The following is a 19,893-nucleotide window of genomic DNA, read 5'->3' on the forward strand; positions in this document are numbered from 1 at the left end:
GGAGCTAACCACGTCGATGCGGTGCTCCTGTGACGCCTTTCGCATGAGGATCTCGGCTCGAGGGACACTGCGATCATATATATCTATGCTGCGATGTCCCTACACTACTTAGCGGCAACGAGGGCACCGCTTGCAGCCTCCTGTCGCCCCGCGATTTTCCCCCCCGCGGTCGACTAAAACGACCCGGCGAGTCCCCCGCGGCGGCGGACAGAGCATATCTATGGACAGAGAAAGGGAAAGTCACGTGGTAGCGCGAGTTACAAGAAGATTGTCAAGAAGAACTGTCAGGAAGTTGTCAAGAAGAGACTATGTTAGGGCCTAATCATAATCAAATGCCACATGGTTCAGGCCCATGGTTCACGGACCCACACCTCTTTATTCTTTATATTAGTAAAGCAGCTCGCGGCAATTGATTGTTCGTTTCTGTTCCTCTTCAGACTTTCTGTTGCCTTCCTGTCGACGCCATGTAGAGTTGTTCGAGACACACGCCGATTCCAACGAGAGACAAAACCATGGCCGATCGATAGATAAGAATGTCGGCTTTTCCTCCCTTAAGAAACACGGGAACACTGTGACTTCCTCCCTGTAAGAGTCAAGAAATAGTGTCTGTGAGACGATCGGGCGAGTTCGCTACCTGGAACAGACGTTGGAAGACGGGAACACGGTTCGGTCTATTGAATAGAGCGTCCGGGCTCGACTGGGCCTGCTGCAAGTGAGGCGATGGTCGCGATGGAAGGACGGGAACTCTGGAAAATCCCTAGACACCCCCGTTAGAGAGCCTCTCGTACCCGTAATACCGTGGCTGAACTAACCTGAGGCACGTAGGCACTAAGAGCCTCCGTAGGAGCTACTCTGCCAGAAATTTGGCTGAACTTGTAGAACATCACTGGCGTGAGCCGTTACGACGCCTAGAGATCTGCTTCCCGTATGCTAACTCATGTCATCACGTGATGACTGTGCATATGTAACTCGAACAATATATATCGTTTTAGCCTAATTTATCGGCAGAGCCTGTATCTGTCCATTTTCATATCCAGCATACACCTAAGTTTATTTCAGATTTTTAAACTAAGAGCGCGTACATATCAAAAGACTCACCATACAAGATGTTGCTGTCAAGCAAGAAATGCCACTTGATTCAGAAGAGGCGACGCGCAATAATTGTCCAGGCTAAAAGAGCTCCTACCAGCCAAACCTAAAGTTAGCTCAATCTAAACGTACCTGGACGTTGTAGCACCGAATCTTTCCGTCAAGGCAGCCAGTGATGACGTTTTGTCCTGCCACCGCAACAGACGTGACAGAGCCCGCGTGATCGTGCTTATAACAAACCAAAGTTCCCATCTACAACAGAAAAATACAATGGCAACGTAACTCTATCAGAAAAAGCTCACATGGACGTTGTGAATCACAAGACGTTTGTCCTCACTTCCAGAAAACAAAAAATTATTCCAAACCTAATTAATTGAAAATCAGGATACACAAAAAATCGTTTGACTGCTCACCCCTAAACACAGCACCGATTGGGCGTGCCTCCGAATTGTCCTCAACAGTATAAAAGACTGAAAACAACTTCGAATGCGTCCATCATCAGATAGAAAGACGTTCTTCTTGCCTGCGCGTTTCTGATAGCAATCGTGCTATCGTCGGAGCCTGTTACCAATAAGCGTTCCGTTTGTTCCAATGCAGTCGCCAGGCACGTGATTTTACTGGGAGAGTGGCAATCTTTTCTACCCACCGACCTTAGAGACTATCGGCACCCGCACTGTGAATACACAAAAACGGCACACAATGTGCCTTGTATAACCTTTTTGTCCAAACAAACGACTTCGCCATTGGTCAGCCCTATGAACAGCAACTCCCAGGCACAGTGCAAACACGTTACGGGCGAGTTGAGCACAATTTTATGAGTGCACGCCAGAGTCTATAAAAAAAGTATAATAAGACACTATACCAATAAATTTTCTAACCTGCTAGTAAGTTTACCTGAAGATTGTGACAGCAAAGACTCATGTCGTTCGATCCGGTAAATAAGCGTTGCTCAGTAACCAAGTCAGCTATCTAGGACAAAGTATCACTATCAGACATTCAGAAGTATCCCCCCCAAGAATGAGTTGTACCTCGAGGCACGTAATGCTTGACTCATGTGTATGTCTCAAAGAACACCGCAACTTGCGCGTCTAGACCCACGATACGCGTACCCCCCGTTAAACCAGTTGAAGGAAAAATAGAAATAACGCACCGTCAGATCAAACAATCGAACAGACATGTCGTCGGCACACGTGACGAGGCCACCGTTGAACGCCTTCACCGCCGTGACGCTCACATTTTCAGGATGACCAGAAAATGACCCAGACGTGGCATCCTCAAATGAAAGTACTTCCCGTTTAATACTCGCTGTCATTCCAGACGACGGAAGTCCATCATTCGAGCTGCCTGCGACTTCCGCTACGGTCATGTTCGTGTCTACTGACGGAGAAGAGCTGGTTGCCATAGTCATCGAGTCCGCAACAGCAGTGGCTTCTTTTGATTTTATTTTTCGCTTTGATCGTCTCTTTTTAGTCTTCTTATTCGATATTATTAAGTTTGAACGCTTCTCGGACAATTTTCCCAATTTACTCAAGAGTCGTACTTCGCGCTTGCACACTCGTAGTTGCTCCTTGAAGAGAGCTGCAGACGTGATGGCACAACTGTACAATCGTCTCGTTAGCTTCTCCTTCATAACAGCCCCTTTCTTTGCCAAACGCAAGTCATGCTTCAACCGTCGACGTCCTTTGTTTCCCACAGACGTTCTTCCACTTGGCACTGTTCTGCCGCTGCTGTGTCGTGTAGTACGACGCGAAGACGAATTCCCCTCATTGTCCCTATTCCTCGGAGCAGTTTCCTCAGTAGCCATTTGAACGTTGCGATCACTTGCTTGTGCAGTGGCAGAAGGTAACGTAGCTACACTTTTTGAATAATCATCCCACACGACATTATCACCGATAGAAGCTGTCTCGTTTCCCTGCCTCTGCCGCTCTCCCGCACGGGCATCATTACAAGTTCCTGGCACCAAGGGCAGATCGCTATTCGGAACAACCACTGAAGAGGTAGCAAGAGAAATTTCCTCCTCCTCCTCCTCCTCCACACATAGTTTCTGATGGTGAAGACAGTATGCGTTTCTAAATAGAGTCACAAAATGATTCAACTTATTATATATAACCTGTACTCTACTAACTCTTGTGTAGTCACGACTCCGCATCGCTTTCCTATTGCCGTCACGAACGGACAACGTTGAGTCGTTTCCATGAGCATTCCCCCGTGTCCCACCTCGCCAATTCGCTTTTCGGTGAATACGTCAAGCATCGAAGACGACGCTGCTAATCCTTCTTTCTGATTTTCCCTCTGAAGTTTTCTATAAATTTTCTCCTGTTCCAGTTTTTGCTCTTCTCGCAATCGCTTCCGTTCGGCTTTCTCTCGCGCCTCCTCCTCCAGTTCCACCAGAGACTTCGTCATTCGTTCACGTTTCTTCTCCAACTCGAAGAGAATAATCGCTTTGCTGCGAGCGGAAGCGTCGTCTTGGTCGCCGGTCGTGCTGTCTGCTCCGGTGGACGGTTTCAGTCCGGAAGAAGAAGAAGAGTTCGAGTGCGACGAAATCGCCAGACTGGTCGAATGCTCTGTTTCGACGCTCGTTGGCCCTTCAAAGCTGGGAATTCGTTCGATGCCGTCAGAACGTCTAACCGCAGACGAGAAGTTATGCGTGATAGCGTCCATTCTGAACTTTGCCCAGGAACAAAGCCTAACTCTCTTCCGCGTGCGCAGTTAACGGACAATGCCCGGATAATGCTAATTGCATTTTTTGTGATTTGTAATTTAAGTATTTACATCTAGCTGCACACACAGTCTGATGACGTTTTGCACTAGTTCTTATTCAATTCCTTCTGTTGGCCAATGAAACTGCTTTTCCACGCTAAATTTACCTCGCGTGTACTTTCCGTATTTCTCCAACAAGCATTCAGGTCGTCCTGACTTCCAACCAATTTCCGCCGACGTTTTTACCGGAAAAGGATTGTGGGTCCTCTTCCTTGTGGTAGCAACATTGATGATAGGTAATTTGAGAGACGCAGTCTTTGTGCGCTGCCGATACACATAGTGGGCGTGGCAGTTATTCAACTACGCCATTTCACTAAAAACCAGTTGTACTAACCTCGCTGGGTTCCTTCGACAAGAACCCCCAATTTTCTGGCCATACCCGATTGCAATATAGCTCGCGATGAACGTGATCTTTCCTGCAAAACAAGTACAGAGCCCCGTCACGCAAGCAGCAGCAGTGGAAGAGACGTAATAGTGCCTTCTTACCAAATTTCGTCCGAGTGGACAAAATTGCAGTTTAACTTTGCTGTTTTGCTTCCTGACATAAGGCGTCTCTGTGCCTCCTAATACACACTTGTCACCCTTGACTACAATCAGCCCGTGAGCCAATTAGAAGACGCAACAGCACGTGATCCAAAGGACGATCCCATTTGGCGTGCGCGTGTTCAGATCACGGTGCGTTTCTACAGAAATTCAAAGACAATCAAAAAAAAATGAAACAAAGAACTATATACAAATGCAACGAAGACACATTAACTCAGCCATCCTGATTCTCAATTTCATCTGTTACTGCGGTCTGACTGTCGTCACTCGACGACGTTTTGCCAGGCTCTACCATTTCAACTTCCGAAGCGCTGTCAGCTCCCTGCCGTTCATCTTCGATAGAATGCTCCACGTCTTCGCTTGGCATTGCCTGCTCGCCGCCTTCGTCATCGAGTAAACCTGCTATCGCTACGTCCCCTGTGTCGTCTTCCTTCCTCTCTACTTCTACCCCGTTCTCTAGCGACGATTCCTCTCGCGAATCCTCTTCCTCGTTCTTCTCCACTTCCTGTTCGACGATTTCCTTCTCCTTCGGCTTTGGCGCATTCGGAAGGCCGTGATCCTCGACAAGCGCCTGGGCGTGCAACGCCGTCGAGAGAGCGTCTAACGCTTCACTTCGCCGTTCTTGTTCCACTGCTTCATCTTTCTTCTTTTTCTCGTCCTCGAGCGCCTTCTGACGAAGTAGAACAGCCTCCCTCGCCTCGCGTTCCTCCACCTCTATCTTATTGCGCTGCCCATACGTCTCGATGTCAAGCAAGAGTTTCTTTATCAACTCCTGGTCTCTCTAAACAAACGTACGTGTGATGATTACCCAACGAGTATACTCTACTCTTTCTTCGGTTTTCTGCTAACGTTTTCTGATCGTATATTCTTCTTCAAGTCGAGACGGACGAGATTGTGGCTGACTCGATGAGCGAGAGACAACGCCAACAAGCCGGCGAGCCTCACGTCATTATCGCGTAGATCGAGTCTCTGTAGTGGCTTGTTGTCGCCAATTACTTCAGCAAGAGCAATTGCTCCTAAGAAAAGGAGTCAGGAGTCTGTGTTGACTCCCCAAATTTCTCTACCTTCACACGTAATTCGGCAGTTGACCATCCCGAGTCTCTTTAGAGAGCGGTTGCCCACCAACCCCGACTTTAGCGTCTGACAGCCGGATGATTCAATTCGATTATTTCCGAGATTCAACGTTTCAATACTCGGATGAGTGGGCTGAATTTACATAATTAATTACCCTACAATGTCCCCTACTGTGGAGAATGCTCGCCGCATACCAATACAACAGCCAGCGGCTGCATTCCCTTAGCCGTGATCTTGTTATTCCACAGCACTAACGTTGTCAAACCAGCTGTATGCTGTTCCCAGAGGCCTTCACACAGTGACGACAGTCCTTGATCCTATCAAGAGTAATAAGAGTTTCATTGACATTTTGTACTCTTTCTCACTCCAATCAAATTGTCTCGCAGATCTAATAGCTGTAGCGTGCTATTCATCTTCAGTACGCTGCCCAGGTGAGCCATATCATCGGGCACAAGTCGATTATTGCCCAGAAACAATTCCGTCAAATTGAAGTTAGTTTTCAGGGCCGTCACTAATATGCCATGTCTACGCCATTACACTGCCAATCGATATACAAACTATCTCACCCAAAATGAGATGCGTTCTGCCTGTCAATTCATTGCCTTCAATGTGAAGCGTTTTCAGAACGCAATTGGCTCGAATCGGTCGTCCGATGAGCGGAATGGTGAAGTCGTCAAACACGCACTCTCTAACGTCCAGAAACGTAATGCAGTGCGACTGCAAAAACGCGCCAATCGACTCATTGCGCAAAGAAAAGAAGGGTAAGAAGAGACACGCACTTTCTTCATCATCCTGGAGCACGACAACCACGCTCGACCGCTCAGTTTGGGATTGCGCGCGAGAACGAGCCGATGAGCCGAATCGTAGAAATCCAACATCTCGAATATGGCCATCGCACCCTAACAACCAACCAACCCAATGAGACCAAAGAAGACGACGAAAATCGAATTTCTTACGTCATCCTCCAATCCACAATTGTCAAAATTGACTGTGAGAAATTGAAGCCGTTTGAATAACGACTCCAAAGCCTCGCAACTTCGATTGTCCAGTCGAACGCCTGGGGAGAAAAAAAGAGAACACAGTCAAATATTTCTCGCGAGGATCTCGTCGCTCCACTCACCTCGAAGATCGAGCACGTCGCAACGTTTCTTGAAGTCCTCCACACTCTACGAATTGAATCGAAAATGAGATCCCTTTTCCACACGTGGCGTAAACCACTTCCCGTACGTACGTGGCCCATTTCTCTACCTGAACGAGTTGGATGACTTTGCTGAGAGGGCGGACTTTGAGCGCTTTGCACGACTCGCGATAGGCGGTCGCCGCCTCGATTTTGTTCGTTGCCGGTGCTACGGGGAAACACGAGCGTTTCGCGAAATTGAAAGAGACGCCGACGCAGTTTCTGCCTTCTACCATTGTCCCACGGGCTCGGGAGTTCGGCGCAGCGGATCATTTTCTCTTCCGGCTCGAAGCGAACTCGCGAGTCGCGTCGCTTTCCTCTTCGCGAGGGTGGAAGCAGCTGCTCGGCGTCGACAGGCGTTTCGTGTTCGTCCTGTGAGTTGTGCGGCGGATCTGACGTCGATTCGAAGTTTGTCGGCTCTTCGGCGTCGACTTCGTCGTCTAGATCGAGTGTTAGCGAAGGTTTCGTCGAGACGTCGTTCATGGTTAGGTTATACGGGCATGTCACTGAGACACTCATAGATATCTATTTCTTTTCTAACGCAAAATCTTCTGGTCATCTACTGCAATTGATTGCACTGTGTAGAAACAGCGCACACAAACCTATTTATCAAATTGTCTAGGCAACTATCTCTCCGTACAAAGAGAACCCTATCACGAGCTACAATTGCCTCAAAATCGTATCCACCAAAGAATGGACGTTGACAGTCCACGATTTCAAGTATTTCCGATCATCTGAGCTTGTCAACTGATTTACCCATGCCAAATCAACAGTTGAAACGAGACTCAATGACGAAGAGGACGGCGCTGACGACGAAGAAGACAACGAAAGAAAGCTGCCTTCTCTTTTGACGTTGCCACTACCTTTCGTGTGAATAACGTCTTCTTGCTTCTTCGTGCCGCCGACGTTGTCTTCCTCTTCCTCGACTTTTGCCTCCGCTGGGCTGTCTTGAGAAACATGCGCTTCCTCTTCCGCAGCCGGGTTTCCCGCTCGAATAGCGGCCTTAACGCGATTGCATAGCGCTCCGAGATACTCCAGATTGCTCTTCAATTCCTTTCCGTTTTTCAAATTTTCTTCCTGTCGGTTCATTTCGAATAATAGGCCGAGAGCTCTCACGTCCTAATCAGAGACACGTGACGACGGTTCTCGTGCTTTTGGGGAATTTTTGAATTTTACTGCTAAAAGTGTCGCGGCTCTTTCGCTTTTTCCTTCTTTCTGTACGCTCAACTGGTCTATTCCGCGTAGGTGTTTGTCAAAGGTGCCCAACACTTGATCGACGATAGACACCCACTGCTCATCGGGGAAAAGACTATCACTAACCTACAAAAACAAAGTTTGCACATTATGTGAGAATGAGAGAAGGTTGTTGTAGTTTCCCCCACCTTCGCCCAAACCCTTGAAAGTAGTCTAAAAATGGCAGGAACGCTGAGAGACATTCGATGTTCAGACAACACCAGTTCACAGTACTTCAAGTAGAATGATACGTGTAGGCTGCGAACCATTTGTCAAAGTCTCTTACTTCTCTCATAGATGGTAGGCTACACAGAATATTCCTAGCCGTTCGTAACTTCGGCTGCTGCTAAAAAGCACATGTACGACAAGAATGAAACACTTCGCAAACTGACTCACTCCACTGACGTCCTCAATTGGAGTCCACAAGTCAGCGAAGACGGAAAAGTGCAGCGGGGCCCCTTCAATAGCCAACAGAACACCTGAAAAACGACTTGTGGCAGAACTCTGATAAAACGTCGACTCAACCGCTCACTTAGATTAACAGTTGTCTCCCGCACGTCTGCGTGCAGTTCCAACGCCTTACGAATTAGCTGATCGACGAAGCGATGATACGGCAAGAAATAATTAATTAGAGCCTGATCATAGTTCTGATCAACACCCTAGGAGAAAAATCTTCATACTGTTTCGCGTTTCTTTTGAGAGCTAACCTTTTCCACCTCAAGTTTGCTAGGGTGGATGTGCATGTGCAGTTCGGCAAGCCGCTTTACAGTGGAAAACTGAGAGGTAGCCAGTGTAGCGCGAGAACGGTGCCTTTTCGGAAAAAATGGTCCCACCAATGCTGCCAGATGACAGTAGAACTAATAAAAAATGCCTCTTTTATATTACCCATTGTTGAAGACTGATGAAACGTTCGATGGGTAAATTCGACGACTGGAAGCAACGTTTCCACGCATTCCGAAGGAAGCAAACGCACAAAACCAGTCAAAATCTCTAAAAAACAAAGAACAATTTAATTCGTCAGCCGTAGCTCATCATTCACCGGACAAACCGATGCCGAGATTTCTAATTGAGTCTTCCGTGCACGGGTTAAGAAAATTCAGTAGACTGTGAGCGAATTCCATTCTTTCTTTCCAGTTTTCCTTCAAATACTTTACTACTGTTAACGGATCGACGCTGTCTTCGCTGTCCCTTGAGGACAGGATCCTAAGCAGATGGGCTAAAAGGGATAGAAATTCGACCAATTCGGTAGACAGTTGGCAGGCGCCGGTTGCCTCGAAGTACATTCGCTGCAACGTACCGATGGCCTTGAAAGAAAATATCAGTTCACTGTCGAACAAAGCCGTCTTCTTACTTCGGTTAAGATCTGCAAGCCTCTGCTCTGAATGAATACCTTTGAATCGTCAACCGTCTGAAGCATCAGCGGTAAAACTCTAGATTATGTTAAGTCACCTTTCATATCCACGTACATAATCATTTCCTGACCTAAGCCAAAGGTTCCACAAGGTGGAGCCGTCGGTTTCGGCAAGAAAGAGTTTCATTGTATCTGCTCGAAACTTGGCGCTATTCTCCGGAGACACGGGCGGGCCACGTTTACCGGAGAAAATCTCCAAGAGAGACACTAACTCGGCGTACACCTGCCAAGCGAACGACGATACATAAAAAAACACGAAAAACAAAACAGACGTACTTTTGGGTACACAGTGGAATTTGTCATGAACTGCTTGAAAGCGAACGTCATGTTCTGGTGAGAGGACAGCCGCTCGGCAAACTCCGCGCTACGCTCACAGCAAAGTCGCAAGAGGCCATAATACGATGGCAAGAAATGATTGTTAAAATTCACGACGTCCTGACTGTCGCAGTCGGATCTAGAAAAAAGATCGGGAGTAAGAGGACACCGTTATTGGAACTGGGCTCACAGTATGTAACACCAGCCAACGGCGTCGGAGACGGCACTGTTCTTAACGATTAAATCAACGTTCTCGTTGCAGTCCTTTGAAACGTGAAACCAAAAATCGACAACAGCCTAGGATTAGAAGAATAGAGACGCGCGTTTTTTCTCCGCATTTCAAACGTGCCTGTTTGTTGGTGTTGATTGCCTGCTCCGACGTGGACAGCGTTTGAAAAAGATGCCACAAATGCAGGAAGTGCTCAGTAAACTAGTCGACAGCAAACTCCAAATAAGATACACAGAAACCGCTATACCTAGCGCCTACCATTAACTTTTCCGTCTTAGACAGCAAGCAGGCGGTCATTAGTTGAAAGTAGGCAACTAGTTTATCGGAAGTAGGACCAAGATAGCGATCCGCTTTGGGTAAGAGACAAAGAAGCATTCGAAACAGCTCCTGAACGTTTTCTTGAGCAACGGAGCTCAACGGCTGCACAACGGGTATCGCTTTGGCGCGAAGGTTCTGCTTGAAATAGGGCGAAGGGACGATACTGGCCACGAGAAAAGCGAAGCTCCAGTGAACGCGCGTGTTGCTGTGTCCCAGTAGCCACTCCTCGGCAAGCTCCAAGTTTTGAAATTCGGACGTCATCCACTGACAGACTTCCGGCGATTTGGCGACGAGGATCGCCAGCCAGTCAAGACACGCGACAGGGTTGCTTTCGACGCAACTCCACACGTGCTCCAGGACGAGACTGGTGAACGGCGGCGAGTAGGAGTACGGCGTCGCCGACGCCGACGCCTCGACGAGATACGACAGAAGCTTCAGGAAAGGCATTGACTGCTGCAGGTAAACCGAAGGAGAAAAACAACATGACATCGAGCCCCTCGACTTTTTTTTCGTACCTCAGACTGAAGTTGGCACACTGCCGTCGCTAGCATTTCGACAATCGTTCCCGCTCGCTCCTTGTTGTGCATGCACAGGGTGAGTATGAGGTCCGTCGTTCCGCGCAAATTCAACGAGTCCTTCGTCTGGTGATAGAGAAAAGGCAGATCCTTCTTACCGACGAGAAGATTCAAGTCGTTCTTTGGAAGATTAAGTTTCCTGGCAACAACAAGAAAAAAGAAAGGCTAATATTCGTTTGCCCTTTCCTGCGATATTAGCGTCGCACTTATCCTGTCGCGATCGATCAACTAGAAGCACTGTCAAATTGATCATGTGATCGAGATACAGAAGACGCGGGTTACGATCCCCCAATAGAATAGCGACGACTTCGTCGTCCAATTCCTCGGCATCGGTAGACAAATCCCCGCCTCCTCCGCCGCCGCTACTACCACCAGTCTACAGAAAAAGGAATCCCAGTAAAGCGTTTTCACAACTGGCTCTAGTACCGCATCCGAAGTCGGCCCCAAATAAAAACTGATCATCTTTCCAATAGCTCCGTACGAAATTAGGAAAATCTGCTCTTCGCGGCCAAGCAGGGCGATCTGGTGCAAAAACTGGAATACGTCCAAACAGCTTCGAGACGTCGGTTTCAAATGGTCCATCTGAACAAAACGCGATCGCTAGTTACAGAGACGAGATACGATTCACGCACCAGAGACAAGACAGCGCGAAGGAACAATGAAATAGCGGAAAACGTACCCATTTTCGAAACATCGGGTACGTCAATCACTTCAGTACTACGATGGAAAACGCTGTTTATCCACTACATGCGATCTAATGAAATCTCACCTCTTTCCGGCAAACGGCTGAAGGTACCTCTTTTTCTGAGATCCTCGAAGTAGGCCCATCGCCTTCAGTATCAGTTGGGTGAAAGTCTGCTTGTAGCTCATAACCGGACATCGCAACAGCATTTTTTCCAGCCAGTCGTCCTTTTCCGTGGCGTACATGAGGAACCAATCGCATACCTGCGGATAGGACTCCAACTGCTGGCCAAGCCAGTCGGACCAGTTGGACAAATTACGAGCGTCTTTAGAGTGAACCAGCGTTCGAAAAACAAAACAAAGTCCCAACTGCAAAGAAGAAGAAGAAAAAGAAAATATTTCGGTCAGCAGAGTGTCCCAAATCTCTCACCTTCGTCGCCGACACGTGCGGTTCCGACGCTCGCTCAGTCGCCACCGCATCGGTGGAAGTACACACTTTCCAAACGAACTGACCGAACAGGTCATCAAAGATCAATTGGTCGCGTAACAGCTGTTGGTTATCCTTCCAAATTTGCTCTGCAATATCAGCGGGCGGACGCATGTCGGGCATGGCCCGAGCTGGCAGTTCCGCTTCCGCGCAGCGTTCGTAGAAGAGCATGTAGGCGCTGTTCGACTTCTCGAACGAGAAATCGACGTAGCGATCCAGTCGCGAATCGTACGTCTGCGTCTTCGTCTCGCCGCCGAAACACTCGTAGGGTATCTGAGACGGATCAAAGGGCTTTACTTCCGCATCGTTGAATAAATACCTAGCGAGAAAATAGCAGATGTGTGAAGAGAGAGCCGATCGCTATAGAAAAAAATCTTGCCAATTTCTGGGTTGAATCCGATCGCGTATGTAACTGTAGTAATGACCGCCGTCAGCCGTTCCCGTGTGCACGACGACGCCAACGAGTTCGTACTCGTAGCATTGCGGTGATTCTTATGAAAGTGCAAAAATAGACAATGAATGCTCTAGGGGGCGCTCTATGTACTTACCGGTTGCACTTTCTATTCCCATTAGGTGCTCTTCGCAGTAGTCGCGCATATTGAGTCGCATGGGAAAGGCGAAATGCGTGTTCACCTTTTCCTTAAGCATCGTCACCATGTTGAACGTGTATCGCATCGTGTTGATGCAAAGAACTTGGGGTAGTGCTTTGAAGCACGCCCTGGGAGTAAATTAGTCGAATTGAGGATTAATTTCTTTTTGAGTTTCTTTGCTGCTACCGTTTTTCAGCTCGAACTTTCTTTCCGCACGTCGAGCACGTGTAGATGTTGTCGCCTTCTAGGGTATCCTTGACGGTCACCTCGGCTAGAGCTTCGTACAAATCCTTCATATTTTTGACCGGACATCGTATTGAATAAAAGTCTTCTTGCGTCCTACTGACGTGTGGACAATCCTAAGAAACGAAACATGACAAAAATAGTGAGATAGACGAACGATTCGAACGCACGAGAGAAACGACGAAGTTGGTCATTATCCCTCGAAACGACGTCTGAACCGTTGATCTCTATAATAAAAAAAAGGAACGTCAATTAAATGCTCGACTCATGTGAAATCGACAAATAATCACCAATTCGGGCGTCATTTCTTCCATCTTCGATATCAAGTCGGTAAAGAACTCCGTCATGTCTTTCTGTTCGCACGGATTCAACGTCTCCTTTTCCATGGTGTAGATCTTGCACAACGCTCTCGGATTGTACGCCTTGCGTTCGCTTTCCTCCAAAACGCAGAAGAGCTTCTGCAATTCGTGAAACTCGCTGCTGTACTTTCCGGCGATCGTCGCCGATGTCGTCGCTTTTCGCTTTCTCCGTCCTCCGGATGAATCCATGCGCGCATCGAGAAGCGTCTTGCGAAAGTTGGGCATCATAAAGAGCTGTTGAAGACACGACGCCATGTAGCAGGTGGCACCGAGATTGATTAAACCGACGTAGCCGCAGTCGCTTCGCGCATCTTCGGAGGGACTATAGTACCACGGGTAATTGGCTGCAAAAGAAACACTGAACAACATGCCATCTTTCCCTTTCTCTACAAATTACCTTCCGGATAATTTCCGGCAAGTTGAATAACATATTCGTAGTTTTCCGACGACTTGAAAGCTATCGTTTCAAGCAGTTTATAAGCGGCCACGCGAGACGTCTGAAAAAAAAAGACGGCTCAAAAAAATCAATCAAAGACGCCTAGCTCCATCCTCAATGCTTAACCATCGTCTTGCACTTGGGTGGACATCCCGGGCTAAGCCGTTTGCCGGCGACGTCAAACAGACACGCGCGAAAGAACTGCTCCGTGTACGGATAGACGCGACGATCTATCGATTTTCTCATGCCGGCATTTGCCACGCGAATGAGTCCGACGAGACCGTCGTCCGCGTTGTCGCCGCCGCAGCGCGGTCCTTCCCACGTCAGACGCTTCAGCACTCGTTGAATTAGATTCGTCGTCAAAGTCAGCCAATTTTCGTCGGTCGACGTCGTGCCCTCGATCAAGTAAGTCACCAACTGAAAATATTCACAACAACCGGACACGACCGATTCGTCTTTGGCGAGCGACGCTATCGAGTACGTTTCCGCTTCCGATACGAGGCAAATAAGATCGGTGAGAAGTGGAGTTAAAAGCGGCGTCGGCTCGACGACGACGGCGGCCTCTCGTCGTCCCCTGCGAATCGTCGTCGTCGTTCGTCGTCGTCGCTGCCGTCGTCGTCGCTGCCGTCGTCGTCGTCGATCATCGTCAGTTTCGCATAAGCACAGAGCGTAGACGCGCTGACAGGCCTCGTCGCGAACCGCTCTGGCGTGCGATCCGAGCAAGAGAGCGCGCAACCAGCTCTGAAGATCGGGATGCGCGAGAACGAGATCGTATAATCCGACCGAGCAGCGACACCAATTGCCGAGCAACTCCAGCGAAAAGGCGACGACGTCGCCGCACAATGAGCCCGATTCGTTGTCGTCGCCGGCGGCGCGAGCCGCCTGATAGGCGACGAGCATGAGCTTCTTCACCAGCAGCCTTGCGTCGCGATTTAGAAGATGTAGTAAAGGCTAAGGTAAGCGATCGACTCTCAGAAGAAGAAGTAAGCGCGCATTCTTTTCCCTACCTTGGATAGAATTCCGCAGTTGGAATCGACGTCGTTCGAGTCGCTGTCTTCGTCGTCGCCGTCTTCGCCGTCGTCAGTGGCTTCGCTCGAACTCGTGCTGTCGCGTCGAAAACGTGGAAAAGAAGTGGCCGTCGTCGACGTGCCGTTGCCTTGACCGACGAAGCCAATCAGACGGAGAAGAAAAGCCATGCATTTTTGATTCCACTAAGCGATGTTCCGTTTGCGCGCGATAATCTCGATTATTGTACTGTCTGTAAGTACCTCGTTCCATCGTTCGTGTTCCGTTGCTTCTAAATCGCCGGATTTGAGAATGTCGACGAGATGTTCAAGCCCAAGAAAATCGATAAACTAGGAAGACGAATAGTGAAGATTTAAAAACATAGCACTCGAGGAGGTGACTTTACGTTTTCTTTCCAATGCTTGTTTTCTCTCAGAAGCTGATCGGCAATTTGAAATCCGTAGAGAAGATGAAAAGGCCGACGACTGTCCAGCATGGCCTTCCAGTCAACTTCAACAGTTCGGGGCTACGAAAAATCGCATCTATCAAACAATATACCCCCAAAAAAGAAAAAAGCAATCTAACGCGTCTCAATTCGAAGTGAAGCAGATTCTCTTTTCGTCGAACTGACGTCGGAAGAAACAGAACGATGTCCCACATTATTCGAACCAATGCCAAGAGCTCTCGTCTGCAATGCGAACCCTCTTCCAATTCGTCGCCTTTCGCTTCGACTTCTTCCACCAGACGAAAAAGCGTACTGAAAGTCGGCTCGCGAGCAAGAATAGCCATCGGCAAGCGACTTCGCTCGGGTTTAGGCAACTGCGACAGAGCCAAGTCGCGACTCACAGCCGCTACCGTAGAGCGATGAGACAGCGATACAAAAACGAGCTAAGAGAAGAATGGTTTTTTAGAGACGTCATCGCAGGCGCCCGACCGTTACGTTCTCGTCTTTAATTCCGACGTCGGCCAGCGTTCGCCCGTCCAAGTCGACAGTCAATTCGTGTCCGTTCGCAACCATGCGAAAGCAAGAAGTCGCGACGGGATATCGAGCGAACGCCGTCATCGATTGCGACGCCGGCGGAGTTTTGATGACGTCGGTAATCCATTCGCCGATTTCGGCGCGCAATTCGGCGACAAATGACGATGGCAGCATTTCAAAGTATTTCTGTATAGGACATGTTTGAAAGTCTCTTTCGCTGTTCTATCGAACGTACGCTGTCTTTCTGGCCGGCTGGTTGGCAACAGATCTTTATGGATTTCTCCTTTTGGCTCCCTACAAAATGACTGTCAAGTCCGCAACCACGTATCTTCCACTTTCTCAAATAGTAACAGAATCTGAATAGAAGTCAAAGATCGGAAGGACACGTAGAGTCACCTTCTCTCTTTTTACCGTGTAGAAAACGCTTCCAAATGAGATTTTAACAGAATCAAGCCGCTTCGAAGAACGTGAGCACTCTGATCAAGATCCTGCAAAAATAATCATCAATGGTCTTAGAAAGAGCATCAAAACGCAATTCCTTACTAGATTTTGTAGTGCACCGACCAGACTTTCCATGCACTTTTGAACAAATTCCTCTTCGCGCACAAGGCTTCCTGAGTCAGCTAAAGAAAGAAAGAAAGCCGTCTGAAATTTGCAAGTTATTTGTTTGATTCTGTCTCTGCGCACCGTTCATGTAAAACGAATTCACGTAATTCATAGCGGCGCCTCCAACCTCGGGATCGTAAGCGTGGAGAGCAATGGACCAAATCTGGCTGAGCCCGCATTTCTAAAAAAAAAACCTGAGAGCTAGAAGGCTATCCATCCAGAAAAAGTGCACTCACATCGGCCTCGTTCTTCATAGTGTCGTTGTTCTCGCCCACGTGAATGGCGTGAAACAACTGCTGTAACAACCGAAGGCCAGTCATGCTCATGCACACCGCTTCTAATCGAGGCATCTAGAAAGAGAATGGGTAAAGGATTAAACGCTTATTTAATTCGTCGTCTCAGCTGTCGTACTTTGTGGAAAAACAAATGCACAACTGATTCTTGGTTCAACGAGTGATACTCGGAGCTCTGAACCTGTTGAAGGAACCAACACAACGCCTCGTTCGCCATGCTGCTTCCGGTGACAAGACACGACCACAGGATGTCAACTTGCTCAAGGGTCAGCACTGCAAAGAAGAAGAAGAAAAAAATCAGTAACGATACAATATCGACGTCAAAAAGATCTACTTAGAGACTCGTCCGATATGTCGCGGTGAAAAAGTGACGTGAGAAAATCTAGTCTGCATTGGACTTTTTGCTCGTAGCTGTGTCTAGTAACGAAAAGGAACTAAGGAAAGAACATCAGTTTATATAACCACGTACAGAGTCTGTGATTGGCCGTTATTTTTCGCTTCTTTTGCGAAGTGCGCGAGGTCAGCGAAGAACCGCTGGGTCAAAGAAAGCTCCCTTTCGGCGCGTCTAAAAAAACCGACACTATTTTGATTAGGAACTTGCTACTCTGAGATTTACGTACCCTGTGAGATTGTGAGCTCCGCGTCCTGTTCTCGCCTTCTGAGACACTGTGAAAATTCTAGATAGCAGTTGAAGCGAAAAGACGACAGACCTACGGAAGAACGACGAGAATGAAAATGCATCCTATCCTATATGACAAAATAATGTACAAGCTCTACCTATGGTTAGCAAGGTTAGCAAGGCAACCGTGCACAAACTGCCAGCAGATCTCGTCGCTATCAAGCGAGCAGATCAATTCGCCGAGATACGATTCCACCTCCTGCGCCAATCCGTCCGACAGCTCGCACTGCAAAAAAAGCACGCACGTAAACGAAAGAGAAAAAAAATCCCTCCCCCTTACCACGGAATCATCCTGCAACAAATCCCACAGCAACGTGCTTCCCTTCGCGCAAGCATCTCTAAACAACCAGTCCGTATCTTCCGTCGCCTCGTCGCCCCCTCTCGTCAACCGCTTCACCGGCGACAAATCGCTTCCACTCGCCGTCGGCTGATCCTCGGCCATCGACGACGACGAAACGACGTCCGGACTTTCGCCAACGGTCGCGGCGGCGACGACGCCTTGTTGCGTCACAACGGCAATGCTGTCCAATACTTGACCGGCGTCGGCGACCGTAACCGAGAGCGGCGTGCAATTCAGACTGCCTACGTTCAACGTACTATCCAAGTCCAAGCTACTAGTACTTCCGGAACTCGTTGAACTGCATCCGCTGTCGTTGCTGCCGTCTCGCTTTGGCCGCTTTTGTCTGGTCGACTGCTCTGGTTTTGTCGTTATTTCCGATTTTTTGCGTCGTCGGCGTTGTCGTCGTCGTCGTCGTCGTTGCCGAGACGGGCGATCGCTTGCTCGGTTCGACGAGAGGTACTCGATGCGCCACTTCCAGGCGACTTTAGTGAGGACGTAGGCAAGACGAACGGTCTCGGTCGTGTGTTCCTGCGGCGGAATTGACGAGACGAGGCGCAGAACGTGTCGCAAACAACGTGGATCTAGGCTTCGACTCAATTCCGCCAGAAGAGCGTATACAACGTGACAAGAGTGTTTGAGCTAAAAAAAAGAGAGAAGAAGGGAGATATTGCGAGCGAGAGCGCGAACACATCTTAGTGACCTGCGCTGAAGACCAAATGCAGTCAATATATTTGGATGTGAGGTAGTGCTCCGATGCAAGAAAATTCAGAATGGGAAAGCTGAGTTTGATAAGCTAGAGCAGATCGATGATCCAAAATGGTATAAACGTATAAACGTAAGCCTATTGTCCTCTTACCTCGACGTGCAGACTGGGACCAAATAACGTCTCGACCAACTCGTTCTCGATGATCCACTCCGCCAGACTGTTCACCGCCCTGAAGTACGAATCGTCATCGCGCGAAAAGGAGAGCTCTTTGAACGCGTCTAACACTGTCGATTCTGGCATCAAATAGAAGCTCCTGTACGACGCGACAATCTGATTCACTTCCGTCTTAATTAAAAAAAAAAAGATCTCGAAAAGAATTACTCCAATCGAAGCACGATTTTACGTTCATCTGTTTCAGTCCCGATAGCCGTCCAGTTAGCGTCGGTCCTCTCAAGTACTTCACAGCCAAACGAAACGTTTCCCTTTTGGAAACAATCACAACGAGAGAAACAAAAGAAAAATCGAGCCTACACACTTGTCAAAGTGAACGTGATTGCCCGACGGATAGAGTTTAACGGTCTCCCACATTCTTTTGCTCGCCGAGACAAACTCGGCCGGCTTCATCTCTTCCTCCCCCAACGCGTACAAATAACTAAAAGAAAAAAAATTGCAGATAATAAGCAAGGTCCCCTGGAAAACAGTCTCACGTGAAGACGGGATTCCGAAGAGGAGCGAGAAATTCACTCTGAGCCGAAGCGTGCAACCAGGGACGAATCTACGTCAGAAAACAGAATCTCATTTCAAGTACTAGATACACGTAGTCTGCTTATGTACATATTCTAATTAAAATAGAATAATGAAGTAGTGACCCTCGTATATGTACCATCGTCACATACCAGCGACACCGTAGACAAAAGAGAGTCAGCCACGACGAACGGCAAGTTTTCGGGCGTGCACGCGACAAAGATCTCCTTCACTAATCCAAAGCAATCGAATCGACAGAAGGCGTCAACGTTCTCCAGAAGTAACACCGACGCATCGAAATCCTATATACGAAGAGACGATGTGCAACAGTCGAGAGCATCTAAAATCAAGCGCACCGTTTTTAAATCGCAATACGTCGACAACGTCTCCTTTTCCTCGCTGGAAATTCTCTGCTGCAGACAGAAACAATGATTTAGTTCTTTTCTTTTTTTTCTCCATTTACTCGACGAGACACTTTCTCGCTACTCTTATCGTGATAGAGCGGAAAGGTGCGATTGTAGACGCGATTCACGACGGCCAGGCTCGGATATGTCGAATCGCAATCGATTGCCTTCGATTGCGCGTTTCGTCGTAGAGCGACGAGATTTTGCTTCGCGTACGCGTGAAATAGACGTCGAGTCGTCGCAAGACCCTTCGAATCCAAATCGAGCGACGCACAATCGCTACAGAAAAAAAAAAAAAACGATCGAAGCGCGACTTTTCGTCGACGCGCGCGAGAAACCTTTTTCGCCACGTTTGGCCTAGTAGAGTAAGCAAAGACATCTCCCGATCGGTGAGATGGAAGTTCGCGTCGCTTTCCAGTTCGGCTCGAGCTGCGCGACTGCCTGGTTACGTTTTTCTTCCACACGCGGAAGCGAGGGGCCTCACCTCGACTTATGAGAGCCGAAAGATCTTTACTGTGGTCGTCAGTTTCCTTCGCCATTACCTACAGCTTCCGTTATAACCTCATAAGCCGAATTTTTCCTTTTTCCGAAAGTTGCCCGCGCACGCAAGTTGGCGC

The 19,893-nt window shown here is 48.3% G+C and overlaps 4 protein-coding genes across 4 annotated transcripts; all 4 read right to left on the reverse strand.

Annotated features, from left to right (window-relative positions):
• Positions 1-328: 328 nt before the first annotated feature.
• LOC136188915 (cytochrome c oxidase subunit 7A2, mitochondrial-like) lies at positions 329-945 on the reverse strand. The gene is made up of 3 exons (XM_065976726.1): positions 813-945; positions 635-757; positions 329-583 (listed from the first exon to the last, which is right to left on the reverse strand). Exons 1-3 carry the CDS (start codon positions 882-884, stop codon positions 434-436), a joined length of 345 nt encoding a protein of 114 aa, XP_065832798.1. The 5' UTR covers positions 885-945; the 3' UTR covers positions 329-433.
• Positions 944-3,784, reverse strand: LOC136188914 (uncharacterized). Its single transcript, XM_065976725.1, has 11 exons — positions 3,215-3,784; positions 2,240-3,158; positions 2,118-2,177; positions 1,984-2,058; positions 1,805-1,921; positions 1,613-1,747; positions 1,503-1,559; positions 1,392-1,454; positions 1,222-1,341; positions 1,099-1,170; positions 944-1,044 (listed from the first exon to the last, which is right to left on the reverse strand). The coding sequence occupies exons 1-11, from the start codon at positions 3,748-3,750 to the stop codon at positions 994-996; spliced, it is 2,205 nt and encodes a 734-aa protein (XP_065832797.1). The 5' UTR covers positions 3,751-3,784; the 3' UTR covers positions 944-993.
• Positions 3,785-4,493: 709 nt separating this feature from the next.
• LOC136189371 (protein phosphatase 1 regulatory subunit 37-like) lies at positions 4,494-7,162 on the reverse strand. Its single transcript, XM_065977315.1, has 11 exons — positions 6,877-7,162; positions 6,715-6,812; positions 6,587-6,632; positions 6,423-6,523; positions 6,246-6,365; positions 6,033-6,183; positions 5,832-5,977; positions 5,661-5,783; positions 5,457-5,598; positions 5,242-5,408; positions 4,494-5,173 (listed from the first exon to the last, which is right to left on the reverse strand). The coding sequence occupies exons 1-11, from the start codon at positions 7,160-7,162 to the stop codon at positions 4,607-4,609; spliced, it is 1,947 nt and encodes a 648-aa protein (XP_065833387.1). The 3' UTR covers positions 4,494-4,606.
• LOC136189367 (ubiquitin carboxyl-terminal hydrolase 34-like) lies at positions 7,159-19,888 on the reverse strand. The gene is made up of 55 exons (XM_065977310.1): positions 19,761-19,888; positions 19,615-19,705; positions 19,336-19,555; positions 19,229-19,285; positions 19,025-19,174; positions 18,836-18,903; positions 18,664-18,780; positions 18,532-18,610; positions 18,412-18,473; positions 18,279-18,357; positions 18,123-18,215; positions 17,363-18,061; positions 17,181-17,308; positions 17,024-17,113; positions 16,873-16,968; positions 16,738-16,820; positions 16,522-16,676; positions 16,347-16,460; positions 16,192-16,291; positions 16,048-16,127; positions 15,916-15,992; positions 15,740-15,860; positions 15,466-15,690; positions 15,111-15,413; positions 14,932-15,051; positions 14,789-14,875; positions 14,528-14,731; positions 13,647-14,471; positions 13,482-13,581; positions 13,016-13,428; positions 12,896-12,952; positions 12,669-12,841; positions 12,441-12,610; positions 12,272-12,383; positions 11,836-12,211; positions 11,494-11,774; positions 11,357-11,441; positions 11,151-11,306; positions 10,931-11,100; positions 10,665-10,863; positions 10,090-10,602; positions 9,952-10,032; positions 9,793-9,899; positions 9,564-9,741; positions 9,359-9,510; positions 9,228-9,306; positions 8,925-9,180; positions 8,762-8,866; positions 8,584-8,714; positions 8,409-8,535; positions 8,273-8,355; positions 8,163-8,222; positions 8,026-8,109; positions 7,820-7,963; positions 7,159-7,762 (listed from the first exon to the last, which is right to left on the reverse strand). Exons 1-55 carry the CDS (start codon positions 19,813-19,815, stop codon positions 7,304-7,306), a joined length of 9,429 nt encoding a protein of 3,142 aa, XP_065833382.1. The 5' UTR covers positions 19,816-19,888; the 3' UTR covers positions 7,159-7,303.
• Between the last annotated feature and the right edge of the window lie 5 nt (positions 19,889-19,893).

This window comes from Oscarella lobularis, chromosome 7, assembly GCF_947507565.1.
Source record: "Oscarella lobularis chromosome 7, ooOscLobu1.1, whole genome shotgun sequence".
In the NCBI taxonomy this organism is placed as follows: Eukaryota; Metazoa; Porifera; class Homoscleromorpha; order Homosclerophorida; family Oscarellidae; genus Oscarella; species Oscarella lobularis.

Excerpts from the sequence above, each read along its gene's own strand:
- LOC136188915 (XM_065976726.1), bottom strand. The coding sequence starts at position 884 with ATGTTCTACAAGTTCAGCCAAATTTCTGGCAGAGTAGCTCCTACGGAG. Across the intron at positions 758-812 it reads TTAGTGCCTACGTGCCTCAG|GGATTTTCCAGAGTTCCCGT; the intron begins GTTAGTTCAGCC and ends GGGGGTGTCTAG. Across the intron at positions 584-634 it reads TCTTCCAACGTCTGTTCCAG|GGAGGAAGTCACAGTGTTCC; the intron begins GTAGCGAACTCG and ends TGACTCTTACAG.
- LOC136188914 (XM_065976725.1), bottom strand. The coding sequence starts at position 3,750 with ATGGACGCTATCACGCATAACTTCTCGTCTGCGGTTAGACGTTCTGAC. Across the intron at positions 3,159-3,214 it reads GGAGTCGTGACTACACAAGA|AAACGCATACTGTCTTCACC; the intron begins GTTAGTAGAGTA and ends GACTCTATTTAG. Across the intron at positions 1,455-1,502 it reads AATCGGTGCTGTGTTTAGGG|GTTTGGAATAATTTTTTGTT; the intron begins GTGAGCAGTCAA and ends TCAATTAATTAG.
- LOC136189371 (XM_065977315.1), bottom strand. The coding sequence starts at position 7,162 with ATGAGTGTCTCAGTGACATGCCCGTATAACCTAACCATGAACGACGTC. Across the intron at positions 6,366-6,422 it reads ATTGTGGATTGGAGGATGAC|GGTGCGATGGCCATATTCGA; the intron begins GTAAGAAATTCG and ends GTTGGTTGTTAG. Across the intron at positions 5,409-5,456 it reads CTGCCGAATTACGTGTGAAG|GAGCAATTGCTCTTGCTGAA; the intron begins GTAGAGAAATTT and ends TCCTTTTCTTAG.
- LOC136189367 (XM_065977310.1), bottom strand. The coding sequence starts at position 19,815 with ATGGCGAAGGAAACTGACGACCACAGTAAAGATCTTTCGGCTCTCATA. Across the intron at positions 15,414-15,465 it reads TCGGAATTAAAGACGAGAAC|CTCGTTTTTGTATCGCTGTC; the intron begins GTAACGGTCGGG and ends TTCTTCTCTTAG. Across the intron at positions 14,472-14,527 it reads ACTGCGGAATTCTATCCAAG|CCTTTACTACATCTTCTAAA; the intron begins GTAGGGAAAAGA and ends CGCTTACCTTAG.